The 23,842-nt window shown below is 49.0% G+C and overlaps 2 protein-coding genes across 3 annotated transcripts in view; both read left to right on the top strand.

The window, feature by feature from the left end:
- BEND5 (BEN domain containing 5) overlaps positions 1-11,729 on the top strand; it is a 47,639-nt gene extending 35,910 nt beyond the window's left edge. The window contains exons 5-6 of one of the 2 annotated variants that reach the window (XM_024739276.1): positions 2,378-2,591; positions 11,187-11,729. In XM_024739276.1, coding sequence (XP_024595044.1) covers positions 2,378-2,591; positions 11,187-11,344 — 372 coding nt within the window. In that variant the 3' untranslated portion in view covers positions 11,345-11,729. The remainder of the gene's footprint in view (positions 1-2,377; positions 2,592-11,186) is intronic. The other variant, XM_024739277.1, reaches the window with a different exon arrangement.
- Positions 1-23,842, top strand: part of AGBL4 (AGBL carboxypeptidase 4) — a 1,255,618-nt gene that overhangs the window by 1,038,379 nt on the left and 193,397 nt on the right. The gene's annotated exons all lie outside the window — the stretch shown is intronic.

Genomic DNA, 23,842 nt, shown 5'->3' with positions numbered 1-23,842 from the left:
GACATCATTGAGTGATGGACATAGTACGATTAGCAGGTTGAATGGAAACAGGATTCTAGAGGACCTTTAATGCCGCCTGAGGAGGTTGGATTTGAGGTGACAGGAAACAGGGAGCCATTCAAGATTCCAGAGGGTTAACATAAAAACACAGAGTTGAAAGACTGCGGAAGTCATCTAGTCAAAGAAGGAAAGCTATGTTTTAGGGAATGAATCTGGCAGTGTTTACAGCGTGGGTTGGAGCGGGCAGGGACTGGAGGCAGGAAGGCCAGCCCGTGGCTTTTCTCCAGGTTCCCTGACTGCAGTGTGAACTGCAGTGGGCGCTGGCCAGGGCAGTGGCCGGGCAGGTACAGAGGAAGACTCAAGAGGAAAGCCATCTGAATACTGATCTGCTTTGTTTCCACCCCCATTAGCACCACCGTGACACTGGTGGCAGCAGGAAGGCCGGGAGAGCATGGGCTGCAGGGTCATAGGATTTGATTCCAGAATGTACTGATAGTATGTCTTAGGAAGACTAATGAGTCCTTCTGAATCTCTGTTCCTGTCTGTAAAGTAGGAATAATTATTTCTACCTATTTCCATCTCTTCAGGTCATTATGAGGATTAACCAAACTGAGAGTACAATACCCAGTTCACTATAGGTACGCAAAAAATATTAGTGTCCCCTGTCTCTTGTAGAACATTGGCTAAGATAATTGCCATTTCTCTTTTAAGAACAGTAAATTAAAAGGTTGTAGGAAAGCAAGGCTCAGGTTAGAAAAGAGCAGAGATCTTTGGAAAACTGAAGTTGTCCTCCATCTCCAAGGCTTTCTGATTCTGCATTTAACGTAACTCACACCCCTTGTTTTCCCCTACCTGAGGAAGCTTGCGTGGGTAGCCCCAGAGAGTCATCCAGGGAGGTGACTTGGGGTCCAGCAGGGAGCAGCAGGGAACTTGTCCCCAGTATGCCTGATCTGGCACACAGACTGCCCACCTGCAGTTCAGACTGCAGAGAAAAGGCCAGACTTGACCTTGGGTCTGTGTTGCCCAGCCAGCCCCAGGCAGCACGTCTCACTCCAGGGTTACTTATCTTCCTGAGTCGTATGAACAGATACATAGCACCAGAGTTTGCAGCACAGGAAGGCCAGGTGGATCTGGTTATCTGGTATCGTGCCTGCAGAGGTCTGAATGATCTTTTGAGCTAGAGGAAGTGAAGTTAAATATGGCAGGTAGATTGGTTACTTGCTGACATTGGTGGGTGGGCTGTGTTAGTGTCGCTGGCTGACCTGTCTGCCCATCTGTGCGTGCCCACCTTGCTTTCCAGGCCAACCTTCGGTAGAAAGATCTCCAAACATGGGTCCTGCTGGTCTGCCATCAGTCTGGGTGTGCGTGCCGTCTCTCAGACTAGACTCTCCTGAGATGCCTCCCGACCATGCGAGGTCGATGACCTACAGTCTTTCTGAAGACAGGGACCTTGGCAGGGACTTTCCATTCCCCTCAGAAAGTTTACCTCATCAGTGGCTTCCTCTCCTTCATCCCCACAGAGGCCATTTCCACCCTCCATAGACTCAGCAGAAACACAACATAAATAGCAATGTCAAAGTCAAAATTTCATTTTTTTTAATGATTAATGTTAGCAAATGGTCTTCAAGTTGTTAGAAGAGCCAGAAAGGGGGGAAAAAAAAATCTCAAACCTCATCGCTAGATCATTCTGGGACTTTTGCATTTAATGACTCTGCACTGAAACTTTCTGAGTGCTTCCCTTACAAAGAGCATAAGATTGTGTTTCGTTCTGTGTGCCGTCAGATCAGACCAGAGACACAGTGGTTGTGCTTAATTTGTTAAAATCATAGGTGTTCTCAGCCAGAAGGAATTTAGCTGAAATCCAACTCTCCCAGTTCAGTTCATGGGAAACTGAAGCCAGAGACAGAAAGGACTTGCACAGACACACTCCGTTAGTGGCAGAGCCTGGACGGTTTCCCTCCTCACTCCACCTGCTGTGGTTGTCACACCTAGGAATTACCTAGGAAGCTTTAAACCATCCTGACAACGAGGCCCCACCCAGATGAAATAAATCCACTCTGCAAGTTCAGAGTTGAGTGACTTTTAGCTGTACCTTTCTCAACCTGGTTTTTCCCCCTGAAATGAAAATAGTGTCCCAACGCCTTCCTTCCAGGGTTGCTGTGAAGATTTTGAGATAGTGGATATAAAGCCGTAGAATAAGGCCTGGCACGTTACAGGTATTCAGTAAATGCTTATTTCCCTTAAAGAAAGTTAATTAGTGTTTATGGAACAAATCCCTTGCGGTTGTGCAGCCGTGTCTTTTAAAGGACAAGAAAAATTTCCAGCTCCCATCCTGTCCGACTAAACAGGTGCTTGCTTGTGTTCTTATCCCTTTCAGGTCCATCTGGGAAGCGGGATTTGGGTTGATGAGGAGAAATGGCACCAGCTACAAGTAACCCAAGGAGATTCCAAGTACACAAAGAACTTGGCAGTCATGATTTGGGGAACAGATGTTCTGAAGAACAGAAGCGTCACAGGAGTTGCCACAAAAAAAAAGAAAGATGCAGTCCCTAAGCCACCCCTCTCGCCTCACAAACTAAGCATCGTCAGAGGTGGGTCCCGCACTGGAAACGCAGTGGCTGAGGCACCGCCCTTTACTCTGTCAGGAATGTGTCGGGCACATTTCAGTTCAACAGACACCTACTGAAGCTTCTCCATGCCAGGCCCCGGGCTGGGCATGGGGACACAGGAGCAGATGTGGACCTGGTCCCAGAAGAGCTCACATTTAACAGGGCAAATGAGCTGTGGACACAAGTACAGTTCAAGGAGCTAGCATGCGAGAGGGACAGAAGGGGGCTTCTCAGGAGGGGAGGAAACCCCTAGCCAGAAAATCAGGGAAGGGTTCCTGGGAAGGGGGTCACTGGATTGGGCCTTGAAGGATCCGTCAGACCTGGAGATGCAGATGTGTAAAGAGAGGTACTCGGGAGGCAGAAGCATCTGGAACAAAGGCGTCGGGTTGGGAAAGGAGTGTTGCTGTGTAGACAGCCTGAAGGTGGAGGCTAGGGGACCAGTTCTGGGGGGGTCCTAGCATCGTGCCTGGAGCACGTAGTGAGGTGAAGACCAGCTGAGGGTCACTGGATTCAGCTTCTTTTCTGGGGTTTGGGAGGGGTTGGAGGGAAGGCAGAGAGACAGGGAGTCGTTTGTAAAGATAGGGCACTGGCCTGGACTCTGATTTTCCTTCCCTCCTGCCTTCCTTTCTTCCTTCCTCCCCTCTCTTCCCTCTTCCTTCTTCCTTTCCTCTATCTCTCCCGCGCACTCTCCATCCATTCACGAAGCCCTTATTCTTTGCCAGGCTCTCTACTGGGTATGGAGGACACAAAGGGGGATAAGACACAGTCTCCATCTGCAAGGTGCTTACAGTCACATGGGGAAGATGGACACGAGAACAGCTAGTTACGGTACAGATAATACAAATTATGGAGACAGGCAGGAAAGTACATGGGAGCAGAGAGAATATAGTAATTGCTAATTATTCTGAGCGATCACTATGTTTCAGGTTCTGTTTTTTCTATGATTCTGTGTTAAAAATTCTTTTATATATATTAACTCATTTAATCTTCATAACACATAACACTCCTTCTGTTGGCTGCCAGTATTATCCCTGTTTTAGTTGCAGAAACTGGACACAGAGATGTGAAGTAACTTGCCCAGATCGCACAGCTTTAGGGGTAGAGCCAGGAGTCCGAGCCAGGAGGGCTGGCTTCAGAAGCTGTGCTCCTAACCACTAGTCTCTTAAGTGTCCAACTGCCATGTTTTGATGAAGAAAGTAAGACTCAGTCAGCATGTACATTTTGAACAGGCCACGTGCCAAGTTCTGGGGCAGACAGCAAGTATGTCCATGAACAAATCAGATAATTTCAGGTACTGATGACAGGCCGTGAAGCCTCATCGAGCCATACAGTAGCTGTGTTGGCTGGGGTGGGTGGAGAAGACCTGCCTGAAGCGGTGCATTCAAGCTGGGAGCGGGATGTAGAGGTCAGCCCTGTGCAGGTCTGAGGGGTGGTGAAGCAGGCAGAATAAAGAGCGGGTTCAAAGGCCTGCATGCTCAAGGGGTGAAGCAGCCCTGGGGCACTGCAGAGTCATGAGTGAGGGGATACTGAGATCAGGCCGGTGGGCGAGAGACGGTCTTTTAGGGCCGTGAAGGCCACGGTGATCGGCTTGGATTTACCCTACCTGCAGGAGAAAGGTAGTGGAGGTCTTCAGTGGGAGTGACCGAATGGGAGGTCAGTTAGGAGGCTGATGCAGTGGTCTCGGGGAGGCACGATGGTGCCATGGACTACGGTTAGAGCAGTGGAAACAGAGAAAAATGGCCAGATTTAGGGTGTATTTTGGAGGTCGAGGTGTAAGGACACAGAGGGATTAGGTGACCAGCCAGAAGTCCAGCTACAGGGTTTCAGAGCCTGGATTTAAGCCCACCCCCACTGACTCTGGTCTGGGGCTCGTTCCGTAGCACAGCTGCCCCCGTTGCCGGCCGATTCACGATGACCTGATTTAGGCAGACACTTATTTTTAGACGAGCGGAGGTAACCTTTAGTCTGCCCACTGTCTGAAAAGGTGGAGCCTAGTTTGGGAGGTCGCCCTGAGAAAGCGTCCTTCCTGGGGACACAGCCCTGCCTACCTGAGAGGTGGCTGACCTCTAATTCTGTTACACTTGTTGGGCTGTGACTCAGCAGGTCCCAGGTGCCTTCCAGTGACCGGCTGCCCTCCCGTTGTCACGCCGTGGCATAAAATCATCTGCTGTGTGTCTGCCTCAGGCACGGGTCTGACTGTCGGACTCACCTCCACGTCTTCCTTGCCTCTCGCACAGGTCCTGGCACACAGTGGGAGCTCAGTCGCCGAGGGCTGAACAAGTGCCACACTGAGACCTGCAAGCTGACCCCCTGACTGACTCTTCACACTGTTTCTTGCGAACTACTTTCCTTCCATGTCGCAGTGTCTTCAGCTGAACACTCACCTCTTACGACAGTTAAGAGGGCTGCTTGGATGGTAGCTTGGAATAGTTATGTTTGAGGTGTGAGAAGAAGTTTCCATTCTTTGTTGACAAGTGAGCTGCCCCCATGGAGCCGACACGACCTCGTGATGGTCACATCATTGAAGCTCACGATTGTTCAGTGCTTTGCAGCTTCCAGGCCCCCTCCTGTCTGCTCCCAGCGCAGGGTGATGGGGAGTAGAAATTGGAACCAGGTATTGAAAGCCTGGGGTTGAGCCCCAACTCTGCTTTGCTTTAACTTTGAGCTCACCCTGGTTCTCTTATGTTTATTTTTGTTTCCCCAGGCCCAGCGCAGTGCCAGTACCAGGTAGATGCTTGGTGTGTCCATGTGTAAAGGCAGGATTCACGGTCCTTGTGCTGGCTGCCCGGTGGACCTGTAGACATTTGTATGTTCTTTGGACCCCGTTCAGATGATGTCATTTGCAGCTACTCTGGTCTCCAATACTAAGGAACATTCTAGAAGAAAATACCTCAGCTGTGTGGCTTGGGGCTATTACAGGCTCACTGTCTTCAGGCCCATAGGCCAGGCCCTCCAAGTTTCCCTCACTGATCCACTCCTCCATTTTCTAAGCCCTTTTTAAACCTTCTCTACCCTTCCAGAACATGGTAGTCCACAGCTCTCTCTTTTTCAAAAGATGACCATGTCTCTTCCTTCACAGAGAAAAGAAAAAGAAATCCCACAGCTTCGAACCACCCTATCTACAAACTTCACTGGATCCCCCGTCTTCTGCCTCATGTTTCCTTCTCTTATTTGGGACTGGCCGTTCTCTCCAACTGGATCACAGCCCACCTGCCTTCCTAAGTACCTTGTCTCTCCCGCTCAACTGGGTCCTTCCTGGCACCATTTAAATATACTTTGATCACTCATTTCTTACAGAAGCAAACAAAACACTCCCTAGACGTCACTTCCATCACCCAGCTGCCGCCGTGTCTCTCCGTTCCTTTTCACATCCAGGTTTCCTGAAAGAGTTGTCTGCATTCACTGCCCGTGTGCACTGGGAACGCCCCTGCCATCTGGCATCGGCTCCCAGCCCTCTGCTTAACTCTGTCCTTGCCAGGCTTCCCCGTGGCTCCGCCTCTACCTCTTCCCCGGCTGTTTGACCTGATCCCTCCTCCTTTACTGAGAAACCCTCCTGCATGCTGAGGTCTCCTCCTGCCTGTGGCTTCGCATCCCCCCTGTGGGCTCCCCTCCTGCTGCCCTCGCCTCTGTCTCCAGCCCGCTTCTCTCTCACTCTGCAACGCTGCCCTCCGCTGCTCTCACTCCCGCCGTCCCCATTGCCCTCGGCGTGCTCACGGCCCTGGGTTGAAATCCACACTCCTGGCGTCTTGGCTGCTGCCTGGTGATCTGGCCTCTGGTGACTCCCCCGGCCTCATCTCACACCACACTTCCCGTTTCCACTGTGCTCTAACCACTGAGGCCTTCTCCCAGCCGCCTCCTGTCCCCACTGCCAGCAGTGCCCTTCCTCTGGTCTGCACATCCTGCCTCCTTGTCATTCAGAGAGGCCGTCCCCGACTGCCCCGGCTGATGAAGTAGCCCTTCCATTGCTCTCTGTCACATCACCCTCCCTAAAGTCCCTGCGGAGCACTTCTTCTTTGCTTGTTTATTTGCTTGATGGTTGTCTCTTTCCCTGCCTCCGTTAGAACATCAGATTTATGAGCATCTTGCTCAGGGCCAGCATATAGTCAGTGTTCAATAAATATTTGTTGAATCAGAGACTGATTCCCAAATCTATATTTGACCTCAGCTCACACTTCCACGTTCCCGACCCATACATCCAGGTGCCCACTGGTCACATCCTCCTGGATGTCCACGTGACGCTGGCACATCTGCACCGCTCACTGCTCTCTCTTCTTCCTTCTCCCCAAAGCCTTCTGTCCCTCTGTGTTCCCTGCCTTGATAAATGGCACCACCTGCCAGGGACCCAGAGAGGCCTCATTCCTGACTCTTCCACGTGCCTGCTCTCCATCTGTTCTGCCCCAAATACCTTTTAAACCGTCCACTTCTCTCCATACCCATCGCGCCTCACGTAGTCCAGGCCACATCACCTCTCCCCTGCCTTACTCCAGCAGCTGCCAGACTCTTCTCTCCATTTGTAACCAGAGTGATCTTTCAGAAACCCAGTATGATCCTGTTACCACCACCCCGTCACAGCCAGTCCCTGGTGCCCATTATTGAAGGGTAAGCTTCTTAACGTGTCGTAAAAGCGCCTTCATAATCTGTCCCCTGGCTCTAGCTCCAGCTTACTTTTCAGCAATATTCCCCTTGTTCACTAAGTTCTGACCATAATGAACTGCTGTATTCCAACAAGCCTTGTCCCCTCTCACATTAGGGAATTTGTAAATGCTATTCCTGGCACCTGGAACATAGATCAGACTGCCCACCCGACACGCGTGCTGCTCTGCCTGGCTAGCTGCTACTCACCACCCAGGTGTGCTTAGGAGAACTGTCCTTCAGGAAGCCTTCCCTGGCTTCTCAGGGTGGGGGGATCCTTCTGTTGTATGTCCCAGAGCACCCCGTGCCTACCTCTGTTCTCTTCTTTCTGTATCTTTGCCTCCCAGGTGCTGGGTCATGCAACCCTTTAGAGCCCATAACTACTTGCCATGCCGATGAGTGAGAAGGAAATCGACTTGCCCAAGGTCATACAGCGGGTTAGATCAGAGCTGAGCTGAACTGGGCTTTCAGGCTTCCCATTGTCTCCAGGGCTTTCTTGTCTTACCAAAATACAGTGTTGATTTGTTTTTTTCTTTACTAGGCAGGCAGGTTTGAAGCCTGTCTCCCATTGCACCATACACTCCCCATTTTTAGGCTAATTATTTGAGCTCATCCAGACGGCATTTGACTGGTTCTTCCCATGCAAGCTGTCTGCTGGATTGAGATTGTTTGTATTTATTTTGTATGATTTTACCACATTTACTCGCATTTGCCATATCAAAATGACAAAAGCCTTGGTGCTCACAGGGTTGGTGAGGACTTTCTCCTGTCTGTGGTTTTAAAGTCACTCCTTACCGTGTAGAAGAGGGATGTGGTGAACGCTGACACTGCTTTAGAAAGACGAAAGCAGGAGGGCTGGAGGAGAGTCTCGCTTTAATGACAAGCTCCAGAATGGCAGTTAAACCTCTTATTAAGGTCAAATGACCCTTTTTTTTTTTTTTTTTTTGCGGTACGCGGGCCTCTCACCGCTGCGGCCTCCCCCGCCGCGGAGCACAGGCTCCGGACGCGCAGGCGCAGCGGCAATGGCTGACGGGCCCAGCTGCTCCGCGGCGTGTGGGATCTTCCCGGACCGGGGCACGAACCCATGTCCCCTGCATCGGCAGGCGGACTCCCAACCACTGCGCCACCCGGGAGGCCCCTCAAGTGACCTTTTGCAGAGTGTCTGAATTTTCAAATGAGCCACGGCGTTGAGTTCTGGTTAATTTTTATAACTTTTTTAATAGGACCCATTAGCGCTGTTATAAACCTTGTTAATTAAGCAATAATCTCAAATGCTCCCTTGCAGAGGGAGGCATTCCTGGCATCTTCAGGTGATTAATATCTGGAGTCTAACGAAAGCCTTTTAATCAAGCTCAGGGGCCGCTCAGTGCTCTTACCCTCAGGAAACGAGCATGATTGGGATTCTGTGGGCGCCTCTGAAAACCTTCCTCCATCTGTACCTTTCTCTTCCTGCCTTCTCTCCAGCTCATGCCGGGGCCTCTCAGGGCCATCACACCCACTCCCCTGCCCCCTTCTCTCTCCTTTGCCTCTTTACCCACCCTGTTACCTTTCAGAGAACTAGAGACCTAGAGCTGGAAGAATCTTCTTAGATGATTGGATTTGACATCCTGCTTTCAGACAGGAAGACTGAGACCCAGAGAGGTTCCCACTCGAGGTGGCACAGCAACTAGGGTTAGAGCCAGATTCGAACCCCTCAACTTGGAAACAGTCCTCTGCACAGGGTGTCTTCCTCATTTGGTTGAGCTTCCAGCAGTGTCACTGCAAGTGTCGGCGTCCCCCTGGCCCTGGGCTGGGGAGGGACCCCGTGTTCGGGTCTGTAGGTGAGACAGCGTGGTCACAGTTCTATGAGACTGTGATCAGGGCTTTGATAGAGGAAAAACCCAGGCGAGTATGGGAGCACTGAGGGTATAGGCAGAATGGGGTCTCCCGACTCAACCTGGTAGGTTCCAAGCAGGTTGAATCTGGAAGAATGGGTGGGGTTTAGGCAGGTGAAGGATGAGACATGAGACCAGGGTAATCGGTAATCTGGGAGGAGGTGAGCAAAGACTGATTTGTGGGATAGCCTGGAGTGGGTTGGGAGATGCAGGTGGAGTCAGCAGAGGTAGGACCTTCTCATCTCATTCCCTGTGGAAGAGCCAACACAAGACAAAGTGCAGATTAGTCCGGTTGGAAGCAGCCAGGAAGTAGTGAAGGTCAGCTAAAAGCTTTCAAAGGCTTCTCTGTGCAAAGCCTGATCCGCAGGGAGGAGATGGTGCCCCAAAGAAAGAGGGCATATAGCACATGCACCTGCAGCCCGGACGGCAACAGTGGGCGGGCTGGCCACGTGCCCGGGGGGGCTCAGAGTGGAGGCCGCAGGGGATCGTTACCTCCTCTCTCCAGGCCTCAGCCATGTCCCGTGTGAGTGGAGGGGTTGTAGCACAAGGCCGTCTCCGTGATCCCTCCCCAGTGCTGATGTTCTGCGTCACTAACAGCATTGCCTGCTGTGCACTGGCCTGGTACACGAGACTTTGTTTATCCTGCGTGGCAGTTCCTCGAGACCAGGTTGTCACTCCTGTTTTATAGGTGGGGAGGCTCGGGTTCAACAAAGTTAAAAATCTTGCCCACGATTACATACCCCAGTGGTACATTCCCCACCTACACCCCTAGTCCCCTTATGTCCAGAATTATTATGTCCCCTCAGGTTTCCCAAGAAAAGCATTCATTCATTCATTCAACATACACTTACTGAATCTTGCCCCTGTGCCAGGCGCTGTGCTAGGCCCTGGGAACGGACAGTGGCATATACGTAAAATAACTAATAGCCTCAGACAGGGGTAGTGCTCCTTATAGCTTGAAGAAGGCTTGCAAAACGTTTGTTTCACATCCCTCATGGCAGCCTTACAAAGGATCATGTGTGGTTTGTTATCCTTGTTTTATGAGGTGAGGAATCTAAGGCAATGATTCGCCTCAGGTCCCCATGCTAGGAAGTAGGCCAAAGTCCAGCTTCAGTCAGGTCCTGTCTGAGGCTCACTCCTTGCTTCGTCACAGCAAACGGCAGAGTCAGTAAAAGTGGCCATCCTCAGCCTCATTAGTAAGCACCTCAGTGAGGTACCACTTCACGCCCGCCAGGTTGTCAGAACCTTAATAATCTGACCTGGAGTGCTGTTGGAGCTATGGGGCAGGCAGTCCTTGCACACACTGCTGTTAGGGGTGCCAGGCGGCACAGCCATTGTGGAAAACAGTTTCCCAGGTATCACCTGGTAAAGCGTAGTAGGCACGCACCCTAACGCTGGGCAGTTCCAGCCTAGGCCCGGACTGAGCATTTCCTGCATGTTTGCCCCAAGAGACACGGCTCAGGGTGCCTGTAACTGCAGAACATGGGAAGCCATCCAAGTATCCACGGACAATCAAGTGGGTCAGCCGACTGTGGACTAGGCAGACAGCAGAGCACGACTCATCAGTGAAAGTGAATGACCTGCAGCTGTACGTACGCTTCAGCATGGGTGACTCTCAGAACTGGAATGTTGAATGAAAAAAGAAAAGTCAGATGGACGTACAGAGTATGGATACACTTGTAAAAAGTTAAAAATGGGAAAAGTAGCAACATGTTATTTAAGGATGTATGCATATGTGTAAACACGAAAAGAAAAGCAAACATTGAGGAGAGTGGTTACCTCTGGTGAGGATGGTGCTGGGGAAGGGCATTTAGGGGCTTCAGAGGGACCAGCAATGCTGTCCTGTTAAGCAGGGGCATGGACACATGGGTGTTGTATCATTATCTTTAAAGTATCAATCTACAGTGTATATCGACTCTTGTGTTGAAAAATTTAAAATACAGCCATGCCAGATATGTGAGTTGGTACTTCGGAAGTATGTCAGGAGGCATATTTTCCTTTCTCCCCCTTAAAGATATGCACTCGAATGTACCATTAATCCTTGGCCTTCTTGTTTCTTTTCCCTGTCTAGAGTGTTTGTACGACAGAATAGCACAAGAAACTGTGGATGAAACTGAAATTGCACAGAGACTCTCCAAAGTCAACAAGTACATCTGTGAAAAAATCATGGATATCAATAAATCCTGTAAAAATGAAGAACGAAGGGAAGCAAAATATAATTTGCAATAAACTTTGGATTTTTCATAAAGCCTTCTCGTTTTCCTTGTGTGGCGTGTGATTTGCGGGCAATGGTGTTGTCCAGATCAGACCCCGCCATGCGTGGTGGTGTGTGGGCGGGGAGCCAGTAGGGTTCTGAGGTCAGCGCCTTGTTCTGAACTTGGACTTCCCACTCCAAGAAGGCGGATGGATTTGCTGAGACTCAGGCAGCATCCTGGCGCCAGTGTTGTTCTGGGGATGGTGAAAGCGCTGTCTTTTCGGAGGCGGATAAAGTGTCTGTCTCTGAGTTACCTATCACTTGGCCAAGAATTTGAGCTGATATTTTTACCATTCAAGGACTTCTGTCTTTGTTCCTCTATTTTGTTCTATAATAAAGCTTCATTAATTCGTTGCTGTAGACAATCATTAGCCTCATTTATTTAATGATGGATATTAAGTGTACAGTGGAGGTGACCAGTGTCCTTTGAGGGGCGGAACATTCAGGCTGAAGGAGAGAAAATTCATAAGGGATGTGATTACTGTCTACAGATCTGAAGGGCTGTCTCGAAGCAGATTACTTTCTCTTACCTCAAAGGACAGATCTAGGACCTGTCACTCAAGGTGATCTGAGATTCAGCTTTCCTGATAATTTGAGTCAATCTTTGTAAAGGAGTGTCAGGGGGTGGTAATGTTAGATGTGGTTCAGGGTTACCTTCAGAAAGTCAGGGGCAACGTCACCTGGTGTCGGTTCGTTCATCCTATCTTGTATGTCAAATGATCTTTCAAGTTGCATAATTTTTATCTCGTTCAGTAGCTGCGTCTCTGAAGTGCCTGGTGCCCAATCAGGCAGACCACATTTGATCTTCCTGTTGATTAACACTTTCCTTTCTGTAATGCCTATGAAGTCAGTGTAGTATGTTGGAAATGGCAAGGGTTTGGGGCTGAGCAGTTTGGGTTCCAAACCTGGCGCCACTGCTTGCCTTGGGCTTAGCGTAACCTCTTGAGTTTCAATTTTCTGTTCCGTAAAAAGGAGATAATATCTACTTTGCGGAATTGCAACGTTGCAGAGTTGCTATAAGTTATAGAGCACTATATATAAGTGCTCAATAAATGTTGGGAGTCATTATTTTCTTCATTTCTGGTTATTGGCTTTTAGGCATTGGTTGGAAAACTTGGGCCTCTGGTTTCTCTAATGGTTTATCCACTAAACCATTAGATTACTGGTGGTCTATAAGCAAAAGCTCAGGGTCACTAGGGTGAGTAGTGGAGGTGGCTACCTCTTTGAGGAATTTTATTTTAGTACATAAAATAATTCTTTGTAATCTGAAATATTATATGCTTGCTAATAGGATGCATAGGTATGAACTTCCTTTTATGGTATTTTCCCAGTTCTCCACAGACTAGTGGTGTGACCTTGGACCGATCACTTAACTTCCCAGAGTCTTTACCAGTACAATGAGGGAAATTATGCACACCTCACAGGCTATGTGGATAATTAAATAGTAATAACAAAAACAGACACTTAATATGTGCCAGGACTTTTCTGAGTGCTTAACGAAAGTTAGTTCATTAGGTAAGTAAAGTTTGTGACACTTGTGTTCAGTAAATTCTTGTTATTAGGATGTGTTCATTTTAATGGCAGGGGAGCAGCTTGGGCATGAGCAGTGTGAATGCGTGAGAGGCTGGGAAAGAGTATACATGATCTGAACTCATCCCATTTCCTTCCTAAGCACGGTGAAGATAAACACCCAGAGGCTCCATTTCCCTACAAAGACTAATAAGATATGATACCTGCTTTATAGGTGCTTTTAGGTTGGAAGGGAAAATAGTCATCGAAATACCTGCTTAAAAAGGCTCTGACAGGGCTTCCCTGGTGGCACAGTGGTTGAGAGTCCGCCTGCCGATGCAGGGGACGCGGGTTCGTGCCCCGGTCCGGGAAGATCCCACATGCTGCGGAGCGGCTGGGCCCGTGAGCCATGGCCGCTGAGCCTGCGCGTCCGGAGCCTGTGCTCCGCAACGGGAGAGGCCACAACAGTGAGAGGCCCGCGTACCGCCAAAAAAAATGGCTATGACGTGAAAGTGCTTCGTGTAATATATGACACATACATCAGGGACAGAACGGGTTGTGAAAGATTGTGGGATCTGATTGTGATTTTACCGCTTCTGGGGAGGTCACTTGACCACTCTGGAGCTCGTTTCTTCTAAAGTGGAGACAGTGATCCCTAAGTCAGGGTTATTGTGGAGAGGAGTCCAGGTAATAGCTGGGAAAAGAGCTCCATAAGTCTCAAAGAGCCATGCAGATGTTAGCTGTCCTTCACTTGCAAGGCAGCGTGAAATCAAAAGTAGATTTGACAAGGAAGGACATAAGAGCTGTTTCTAATGGGGAATCGGGGCAGGGGAGGGGGCAGGTGTTTTTACACCCTAGTTAGACTGAGACTTTTTGAGCACCTGTTGTGTACCTGGTGCCCTGTGACTGTTATGTGAGGGCAGGGCCACCATTCTTACACCCACACAAATGAGGAAATGAGCTCAGAAAAGGTTAAGTAACTTCTTGGCCAAGGTCCCAGAGTTGTCAGCAGTGGAGCTGGGTCAGAATCCAGGTCTGTGCAAAATCTGTCCTTTTACCTCTTCCCTCGAAAACTGAGTGGAATATTATGGTCTGGGCTGAGAATCTAGCCGTGTAATCTCAGGGCATATTTCGGAGAGTCCCAACTTAAGTAATCAGTCAATGGAAATCAGTGTCATTAATTCAAGCCATTTGAAAGGATGGGGAATAATAGTACCATTTATGAGGATCCACAGTTTTATTACATTCAAATACATACACAAAACTGAAGTTCATTTTGTGTAGTAGGGAGTTTCCCAAACTCGCCCAGTCTTGAGAATTTGCTGAGGTACTTAAAATACAGATTCCTGGGCTTTGGTTTAGGGTGCTGGATTCAGTAGGGCTGGGACAGAGCTGGGAACACGTGTTTTAACACAGGTGCCAGTTTTGAATAACACCAGTCTAGTAGACAGCGTTAGAAGTCCTGTTTTAACAAAGGGACGAGAGTGTTTCCTAAGTAAAGAGACATGCTCTTTCTACAGTGCATGACAATATTTGAAATTGAGACTCAGTTTCCTCTTATAAGTGGCTGAGGATCTGCCCTAAAACCTTGTTTAGAGTTACTCTCTCATGCTCACCAGATGCTGTTTAGTTGGACACGATGCAGAAGGTGACTCGGTGTGGGTGCCAATGATTTTCCCTTCACTTTTACACTTAGATTCTTTCTCTCACTTCCTCTGACAGGCCAGTGAGTTGTGGAGGACAAGACAGTCAATCCTGGATTGGCAGAGCCTGAAATGATGAGGTTTGGGCCCTGTTTACCGAAGCCCCGGCCACAAGTTCTCTGTGGCCAGACCAAACAGAAAGGTGTGGTTTGTTTTTATTTTCTAGCTGAGGAAAGTGTGTTGTTAGTGACTGTTGTGTGCCCATGCGTTTCTTAGATGCATTTCTAAATTATGACCTTTTTGGGAATTATAAAGAAATGAAAACCACTTTATAGAAATTTTTGGAAAAATAAGGGAAATATTCCAAATTGCACAGCTGCAAGCATTGTGATGTATCTCTTCTAGTCCTTCATTTAAGAGCGTAAATGTGTATTTTACATACCTGTGGTCATAGCATATCATCAGGTTTGCATCCTTCCCTTTCTTTTTAACATATTGCCCTGTTGCTCCATGAAATTTATAGCCATCAATTCGAACATCCCCCCAGTGAATGGGCATCAAGCTACAGTTGGGTAAACCACCTGGTCGGCTGTGGGGCTAACCCACAGGGCTGCCAGTTCACGGAAGCTCTCTCCGCACACTTGGGTCCGGCACGTAATTAAAGTGACCCAGGGAGAGTGGATAAATGGCCGCCAGTGTTACAGGTGGTTTTCCTCTCTCCTCTCCTCTCCCCACGCCCACTCGGCCCTCACCTGTGTGTGCGCCTATCCTGTCTCTGACCTGCTCTGACCTCTTACACTGTGACCTTGGCCTTCAAACCTGCCTTTGGCCCTCCAGACGCCCTGTGCTCATCCCACAGCGCGCAGTGCTCATGAGCTTTTCCCTGTGCGCTCTGACTAGGTCCACTCCCGACCTTCCAGCTACCCTCGCTCACCTCAGCCCCTACCCTGCCGCCTAGCCGGTCCATTGCCCTTCCTTGAATCTTTAGGTCGTTTATAAATTAAACATCTATGAAGATTTTTGTGTGCACATTTTTTTTTCCCCCTTTATATTTTCTATCAGTTTCTTAGGTTCGTTTTACCTGGGTCAAAAAGAGTACCACTTTTATCATTCTTGATACATATAATGGGCGTGACCGTGTTTTAATTATTTTGCCAACCTAACAGGTGAAAATTGTTACCTCATTATATTTTCTTTGATTACTTCTGAGACTGCACGTCTCTCCAGAGTTTGGTTTCTCGTTTACACAAAATAAACGCTTAACCTGTAAGTATTTCCAGCAGAATTCATTTCATTTTCTGTATATAGTTTTCTCTGGACCAATGTGTTTGTTTACCTTGGGCATATTTTTACTTTTACATCTGCAAATAGACATACCAACAGGTCTTTTCATCACTTCTGCTGAAGAGATGAATCAGTTTCTGCCAAACAGCTTCATAGGCTCATCGAACCGAAGGGTCAAAAGTGAACTTCGAGGTCCTCCACTCAGATCTCCTCTCCACTGAAAGCAAATGCCTTTCCGGACCATGCTGGAACTCTTCCAGGCGTGGAGAATTCACCTTCCTACCCAAGGGCACATCCAATTATTGTCATCACTGAGAAGTTCTTCTGCTGAGCTAAAAATCGACTTCCCTGAGACTTCTGAGGTCACTCAAGTTCTCTCCTCTGAAGTCAGGCAAAATGCTTCTGCTTATAGCCCTTTGCAGAGTTGAAGGTGGCAATCATGTCTCTTCACAGACTAATCAGTAGCGCAAATTCTGTTCTGCCATCTCTCACGTGGGAGAGGCAGTGCAGGGAAGAGTGAGGACTCTGGATTTAGACAGCCCTGTGTTCAAACCTTGACTGCCACTTATTAGTACGTGACCTTGAAGAAGTTCTCAATCTCTCTTGGCTTTAGTTTTCTCATTTTAAAAGGGGGAATATAATACCTATCTCACAGGGTTGTATATAGAGCTATACGAGATAACGTGAGTAAAGCACCTAGGCATTCAACATCTCTTAGTTCCCTAATCCTAAGAACTCTGACCATCCTGGTTGCTGTTTTATGGGTGCGCCACTAGAAGGTAGGGTTCAGGACTGGACACTGCTCTAGGAAGGGTCTGACCAGTACTAACTAGAGCAGGTTGTCATCTCTTGCTCCTGGATGGCATATCTCTATTAGAGCGCCCTAAACTTGAATTAGCATCTTGAGCGATACAACTGTCTCACGTTGAGCTTATGGTCGCCAAATACTGCCCTGCTCCCTTTTTTGGCTAACACAATACTTACCCCTTTAGTTCACTGTGTTGCAAGAGAACGAGCATAGATTTTGATGACAGAGGAACTCACACCAAATTCAAATCCTGACTTCATTATTTATTAGACTAGAGGAAATTGGGCAAGTTCCTAAATCTTCTAGCCCCAGTCACCTTGTCCGTTATGCAGTTGTTAACGTAACCACACTTACCTCCCGCGGTACCAGACCTACAGCCCTCACTATCCCAGTTGCGGGCTGCAGTAAATGTGGTTGTCTTTGTTCCCTTTTTCCTTCCTTATTCACTTTAGCAGCTATTTATACCCCCGCCCCTCACCTCAATTGTGTGTTCTTAAATGTATTTCTTAAACAAAATAGTGGATTAGTGGATTTTGCATGCATCCCGATTCCATCTTATTGGTTTCGGCCCAACATTCCAGCTGGTTGAGATCTTCTTTTCCATTTGTGTTTAAAATACAAAACAAAATTTGAGGAAAGCCAAAGCCGAAAAAGAAATCGAGCCATAATCCCAAGAACCAAGCCCAACAACACATTCACTCCTGGGAGCCCCTCCTGTCTGTCCAGGGCAGTACCTCTTTGTTCACAGCAGTTGGCCAGCCTCCCGTGATCCTGCCTTGTTCATTTAACATCATATGGCAAACATTTCCCCCTCTGCTGCCTGGTTTGTGTAGCTGCCATTTCAGTGCCCTTCCTGACACTGGGTCATGATTACCTTCTCATCTCCTCACTGTACATTTTATTGTCTCCAGTTTCTTGCTATTAGAGATAATGCTGTCATGATCATTTATAGTTGTTTGTTTCTTAAATTCCCAGGGGTGAGCTAATTAAAGGGCAAGAACATTTCTATAGTCTTTTCCATGTTGTTGTTATATCTATGTTTGTTATATTGCTCTCAGAAAGGTCAAGCCACGTCTCTAGGTAGGTGGACGTGCACATGCCATTTCTGCACAACTTCACCAGTGTTTGGCAAATTAGCTTTCTCTACAAAAGTACTTTTTCAACTTCTTCCTACGTGAATTGTCGATTCATATGTTTGCATGTTTGAGATCCTTATGGAATTTTATTCTGTGCTATATACTTCCTCCCAGTTTTATAGTATAGAAATATGATCTTTTGTATCTTCACCAAGTTGCCAATAATAATGGTTAGGTCAGTGAAAAGAAAAGAACCGTGTGGTCCTCTGCTAAAGACCCCACTTTTCTTTACCAATTCCTTTCTCTGAGCTGGATTAGTCTCGTAACTAGGACTCCTCCATCTAGATGTGATCAGGGAAGACCTCTAAGATGTAACATTGGAGCTTACGCCAGAAGGATGAGAACGGCCACGAGGAGACGATTTGACTGTCGGTCCGTCTCCCCCCCATTCATCTACAACGAGTTGAATATCTCTAGTCTGTGCCCACCGCTCCAACAGGCATTGCTGGTCGGGTCCAACAGGGAGTCACACCCCAAGGGTGGTTCGAAACCCTGTGCTCTTTCCACCATTCCAGAATGCACTCCTTTGGCCATATCCAATCTGGTACCCTGGGCATGTTTCCATTTCAGTAGCTAACGGGGAGAGAGATTCAGTATTCTAACCTCACCAACATCTGTATGCAGAAGTTCCCCCATGAGTAATTATGGAATCATTCAATCATTTCACAAATATCTGAATGTCGACTAGGTGTCAGTCACTAGTCTAAATGTCTGAGACGTATTAGTAAAGACAAAGACTTTAAACTCTAGTGGGAGTGGGATGAGGTGGGTAGGAAGATAAATGGTAAATGTAATAAATAAGAAAACTGTAGAAAGCGATAAGTGCCATGAAAAAAAGGCAAGAGTAGAGCAGGGAGGCAGACTGAGTGTGTGGAGGGGAGAAGCGGAGTGTCCCGGAAGCTGAGATCAGCATGGAGTATAAAGCCCTGTCCAGGGCCCCTGCCACGGGTGTGGAGGTATCCAAGGAGTGTGAGAAGTATGGGACGTTAAATCTGTCCTGTCTACCTGGAGCCTCACTTTTATTCCAAGATGTGCACTCATTCGTGCCTGGGTCGTTAACTACAGAAAACCTATCCTCCCCCGTCTTGAAGACTCGGCTCAAATATTTCCTCTAAGGAACTGTTTCCACCTCTTCCCAGAAGGAGTCCCTCCCTTCTCTGGTTTTCCAAATCTCCTCCTTTCCTTCCCTGCCAGTCCCAACCTTCCCAGCATCTTAATGCTCAGAGCATTGTGTTGTCATTTCTATTTAGTTGTCTCTTTCTCTGAGGCAGTCAGCAAAGTGAGAGCAGGACCGTGTAAATTCATCTCTGTACCCCTTTGTGGAGCCCCTACTGTGTGCTAGGTGCGGGAGATATAGATATGGACACTATCTGTTTAATTAACTAGTATTTATCGAGCACTTACTATGTTTTAGGCACTGTCATTATTTTATTTCTCACACAACACTGTGAATCAGATACTATGACCATCCGCATTTCACAGATGAGGAAACTGATTTAAAGCGGTTGAGTCACTGGCCCAAGATGGCACCACCATGACCAGGAGGATCCGGGACTGGCATGGAAGCCCGAGTGCCTCCAATGCCTGGTGTCTTTACGACCATGCTTTGTGCTACCTGAGATCGCTCGTGGACACAAACTGTTTCTTCTGTGTGGACCTTCCCGGGCACCTCTGCTCCATGACCTTCTCCTTCTCCTCCCTCCAGGAGGTCTTCAGTGCTCCTTCCACGGTCTGGGTGGGGACGCCTCCCCCTGCTCTGTGGCACCCTCTCCTGCCCTCTGCTGGCCTTGTCAGCCCATATTGTCATTGTGCGTCCATCTTTCTCACTGTGAGCCCTCCAAGGCAGGGCCACTGTGTGTTCACATCTGAGTCCCGGGCCCAGCACTGAGGCCAGTGCTGAAGAAATTCCCTAGAATCCTGGCCCCAGAAGACCAAAGGTGTGGGAAACCAGGGACCGAAGCAGTTCTTTCGGCCTGGGGATTTAAGAACTTGAGGGATGAAGAAAGTCCTTCAGAGGGTGTCATGAGACCTTCCTGGTCCTGTTCCCCCAGGAGAGACTGTCACCAGGTCAAGAAAGGAGAAAAGGGTTTGGCAGAGGTTAAATTTGAGGAATCTGACCTCACACTGCCTGGGTCTTACCCCGGGATCTACCGATTACCAGCCCTGCAACCTTGGGCAAGTTATTTAATTGGTTTGGGCTTCAGTTCCCTCCTCCATAAAATGGAGGGGTCGGTTCCTATGAGCATTAAGTTAATGTCTATAAAGTACTTAGAACTGTACCTGATACATAGTGAGCACTGTGTAACTGTCTTCTGTCCTTGTGAACAAGGGGCAAGAGGTGGAAGAAGGTAGGTGCTTCAAGGAGTGGAGGTGAAGTTGGTATTGGGGAGGAGGCTGGAGAGGTGGGGAGGAGCAGGGTCCTGGGAGGGCCTTGGTCCCAGGCTGAGGTGCTGGACTCTGAGGATGAAGGACAGCTGCCGAAGGATCATGCTGGCAGCAGTGTGGTGGCGGGTTTGGAGGGAGAGAGAAAAGTCAAGGAGGTTTTGGGAATAACCCAGGTGAGAGATGGTGAGGGTCAGGTGCCCACTCTCCTTCCTCCTTAAGGGTTGCCACTGCCAGGTGGGAACCAGGCTGTAAGCACCATCCTGCAGCCGTCCAGATGGGGAGTGCCCAGGGCAGCTGGGTCTTCATGCAGCTCCCATGCCCTGAACTCACTCTGTGCAGACACTTGTGGGGACTCAGCCCGTGGAGGGGCGGCAGACCCAGATCAGGGAGTTGAAACGTGTCGGGAGAGTGGGGGGCAGATTGCAGGGCTGTACTTGTCTCTGTGCCAGGTCTTCCCTAAGCACTTCCTTGGTACCGTGGAAACAGTGTGGGTGTGAAATGAGACTGCGGGTTTGAACATTCCTCCACAGCTTTTCGGTAGCGTGACCTTGGCCAAGTTACTCAACCTCTGGGTCCTCAGATTTATCAACTGTGGAACAAGAATAACAGTGTCAACATTTTAGGGCTGTTGCATAAAGTGCTGCGCACATGGCAGGCACGTAGTAGGTGCTCATTAACAGGTACTGTCCTACCTCTCCGAGTGACAGAAGCAAGGAGGGCTGCGCACTCAGCCAGGAGCATCCCACTCGCCTGGGCTGAGGGTGGGTCTGGCACTTCCTGTCTATGAGCCTCCGTGTCCTTGGTTATAATACATGCGTGACGGTCCCTGCTCCACCAGACTCTGAAGCTGCCACGGCCTGGCAGCATCATCGTGACCAGGGCAGGGCTTGGAAACCACGAAGCACTCCGGGTGTGGAGGTAGATCCCCGTAGACCTCCTGCGCCCCCTGCCTCTCCCTCCTGGGAGGCAGCAGATCTCAGCCTGTGATACATCCTTTCCTGAAACGGGGGTGGGGGGCTGGGGAGACTCTGTCCCTGAATGTGAAAAACGCAAGTCACTACTGAGAGGCTGTCAGTGGGGGCAGCAGGGAAGCTGGAGTTCTTCTTCCCAATGGCTCTTTAAATTATTTTCATTTTGCTGACTTGTACACTTTCTGAGCTAAGGAGCTTTGGGAGATGGTTATAGGCCATTTAAGCAGAAAGCCTCATTGGCTCCAGTCTCTTTTGGGGGAGGAAGAGATTTAACCCTTTGTAACCCAGCCTGGTGCTGCCTTCCACAGGGCCCAGGAGTGCAGGTGGCCTCTGCAGGGTGGGGCTGCCCTTCAGGGAACCTGGTCCAAGACCAAAGACACCCTCCGCAGCTTTCCAGTGTCAGCCAATCAAAGGCACAGATGGAGTAGAAACCCAGCCAGATTTGGAGGTAGCTCCCTGGGTTTCAAATTATGATTCTAAGGTGGCTTGTCTTCTTTCTTTCTCTTTCTCTTTCATTCTTTTCCTTTTTCTTTTGTTTTTAAAATTGGGCGTTCGACCTAGACTTCCTTTTTCAGAGGGAGAAGGGCAGCTGCCAGGAGGCTGCCGATGCCTCTCCTGTGCTCTTTTGTCTGCCCGGGATCAGGGATCTTTCCATTAGCTTTCTTGAGCTCCTCCTGTATGTCAGGATCCACACTGAAGACTTCATATATTTAATCATCGCAACAGGAATATTTGGGAGTTGGTGTTACGGTCTTTATTTCTCCTGGTAAGGACACTGCAGGTCAGAAAGGTTAGAATTTTTGCACAGGGTCACACAGCTAATAAGTAAGAGGGTCAAGATTCAAACCCAGGTCCTTCTGAGACCAAGTCCACTGTTCTTTCATCACAACCTCAGTGCCTTCTAGTAATCAGCACTGACAGAGCCATCAGGGTGCCAGACCCTGCACTGTGTGACAAAGAGGAGTGTCCCTCCTCCCCGGTTGGAGTCTAGCCGTGTTCAAGGTTCACCTACCTGTGCGAGGTTTCCTTGTAAAGCGACACAGGATGGTAGAAGGTGTGGAAGCAAATGTCCAACGGCAGGATAGTTATACACATTGCATGCATGTGCACGCATACACACACACACACACACACACACACACACACATGCACACGCATGTTGACTTTCTTCGTAGAGTGAAATACCGTACAGCAAAAAAGAACCAGATCTCCATGTATCACATAAATAAACCTCCAAAGCATAACGTGCAGTCCAAAAAGCAAGTGGTGGAGTGAAACTTAGAGTTTGGGACTACATACATAAAATCCTAAAACATGCAAAGGATACTATAGGTTTTTTACGGACAGACAGATGTGCGGGCGCAGTGTGAAAACTTGGGCAGGAAGGATACAGCCCAGCTTATCAGGGTTGGGGGATGGGGAAGAGTGCAAAAGAGGCTTCTGTAATGCTTTAACTATTTAAAACAAACAAACAAGACATCCAAAGAAAAAAGCAGAAAGCGAAAAGGTTCCATACGTTTCGCCTGGGAGGGTAACGGGAGTGGGGTTCGCAACACACACCTCCGCTTCCGTGTACCTGGAGGGCAGAGCTGGCCTGAAGCTCAGAGTCCTGTGGGGATTGGCATTAACTCCCCCCTCACAGGCTCTTGGGAGGATTAAACAAGGGCTCAGTCGAAGCGTTTTCAACTGTAAAATATTGTAGGAATGTAAACTGATGTCACACACTTCTGTGCTCTCTTCCTGTCTGTCTTCCTGAGTAGACTGTGACTTCCTGGTTTCTGATTCATCTCTTGACCCCAGCCTAAGCTCAGGGAGCACTGCTGGCCGCGGGCCAGGACTCTGGGTCTAACAAGGCTTGCCCGCAGTGCCTTCTCCCCGCCCCACAGGCCGTCTGTTCTTGCGAGGACTGTCTGGGCTGAGGGGGAACAGCTCATCCCCAGTGTCCACCCCGCGTGGACACATAAAATTGATTGCTCGGAGCAGTGTCAGGCACTGGAGGAGAGAAAGCTTGCGAAGAAACCTGTCTTGGGTCCTGTGGGTGAAGGGTGAAGGATGAAGGATGCAGTAGTGAGAGCCCAGCCCTCCCAGGCTCTCACCTCTGGTCCCAGGCAAGCACGCTCTCACCAGCATGGACGGGCTGGGAGCAAAGGCTGTGTAAGTGACCCAGTTAGGTGAACGACCTCCCTGAACTGCATCTCCACAAAACCCTGACTTGATCCTTCCATGGCCCTATGAGACGGTTGCCACCACTCCCACTAGGAAGACGAGGATGCTGAGGCCGGAGTGGTAATAATGGGCAGAGTCAGATTTCAAATCCCAGTCTGGTAAATCCCAAAACCGGTGCTCTTCTCCAAGGACCTAGGTGTCTCCACGGTCTGAAGGCAGAGCTGTGCCCAGAGAATCCACATATGGCAACAAGATGCAAACCCCGCCCCCTCCCGTAATTCAGTCCACTGGTGGCTGAGGCAGGGACTGGAGTGAGATAATCACGTTTCAGAGCCGACCAGAGTGGCTGCCACTCAGAGGTCCCTTTGTATTTTGAAGCTGCCGTCTCTAATTAGACTTGGCCTTAATTGGAAGATTTCCATACGCCCGTGACTGCGTGCACTCTGTCTGGGGATAAACACGTCCATCAAGCGTGAGGCAAATTGTGGCAGTTGCCTTGGCCCCATCATCCCGTTCGCTTGCTCCATGGCAGTTCCTCTGGGGACGTAGCTCAACCTTCCCCCGCGAAAGT

This window comes from Neophocaena asiaeorientalis, unplaced genomic scaffold (genome assembly GCF_003031525.2).
Source record: "Neophocaena asiaeorientalis asiaeorientalis breed wild unplaced genomic scaffold, Neophocaena_asiaeorientalis_V1.1 scaffold138, whole genome shotgun sequence".
NCBI lineage: Eukaryota > Metazoa > Chordata > Mammalia > Artiodactyla > Phocoenidae > Neophocaena > Neophocaena asiaeorientalis.
This window is presented reverse-complemented; position numbering and strand designations above follow the sequence as displayed.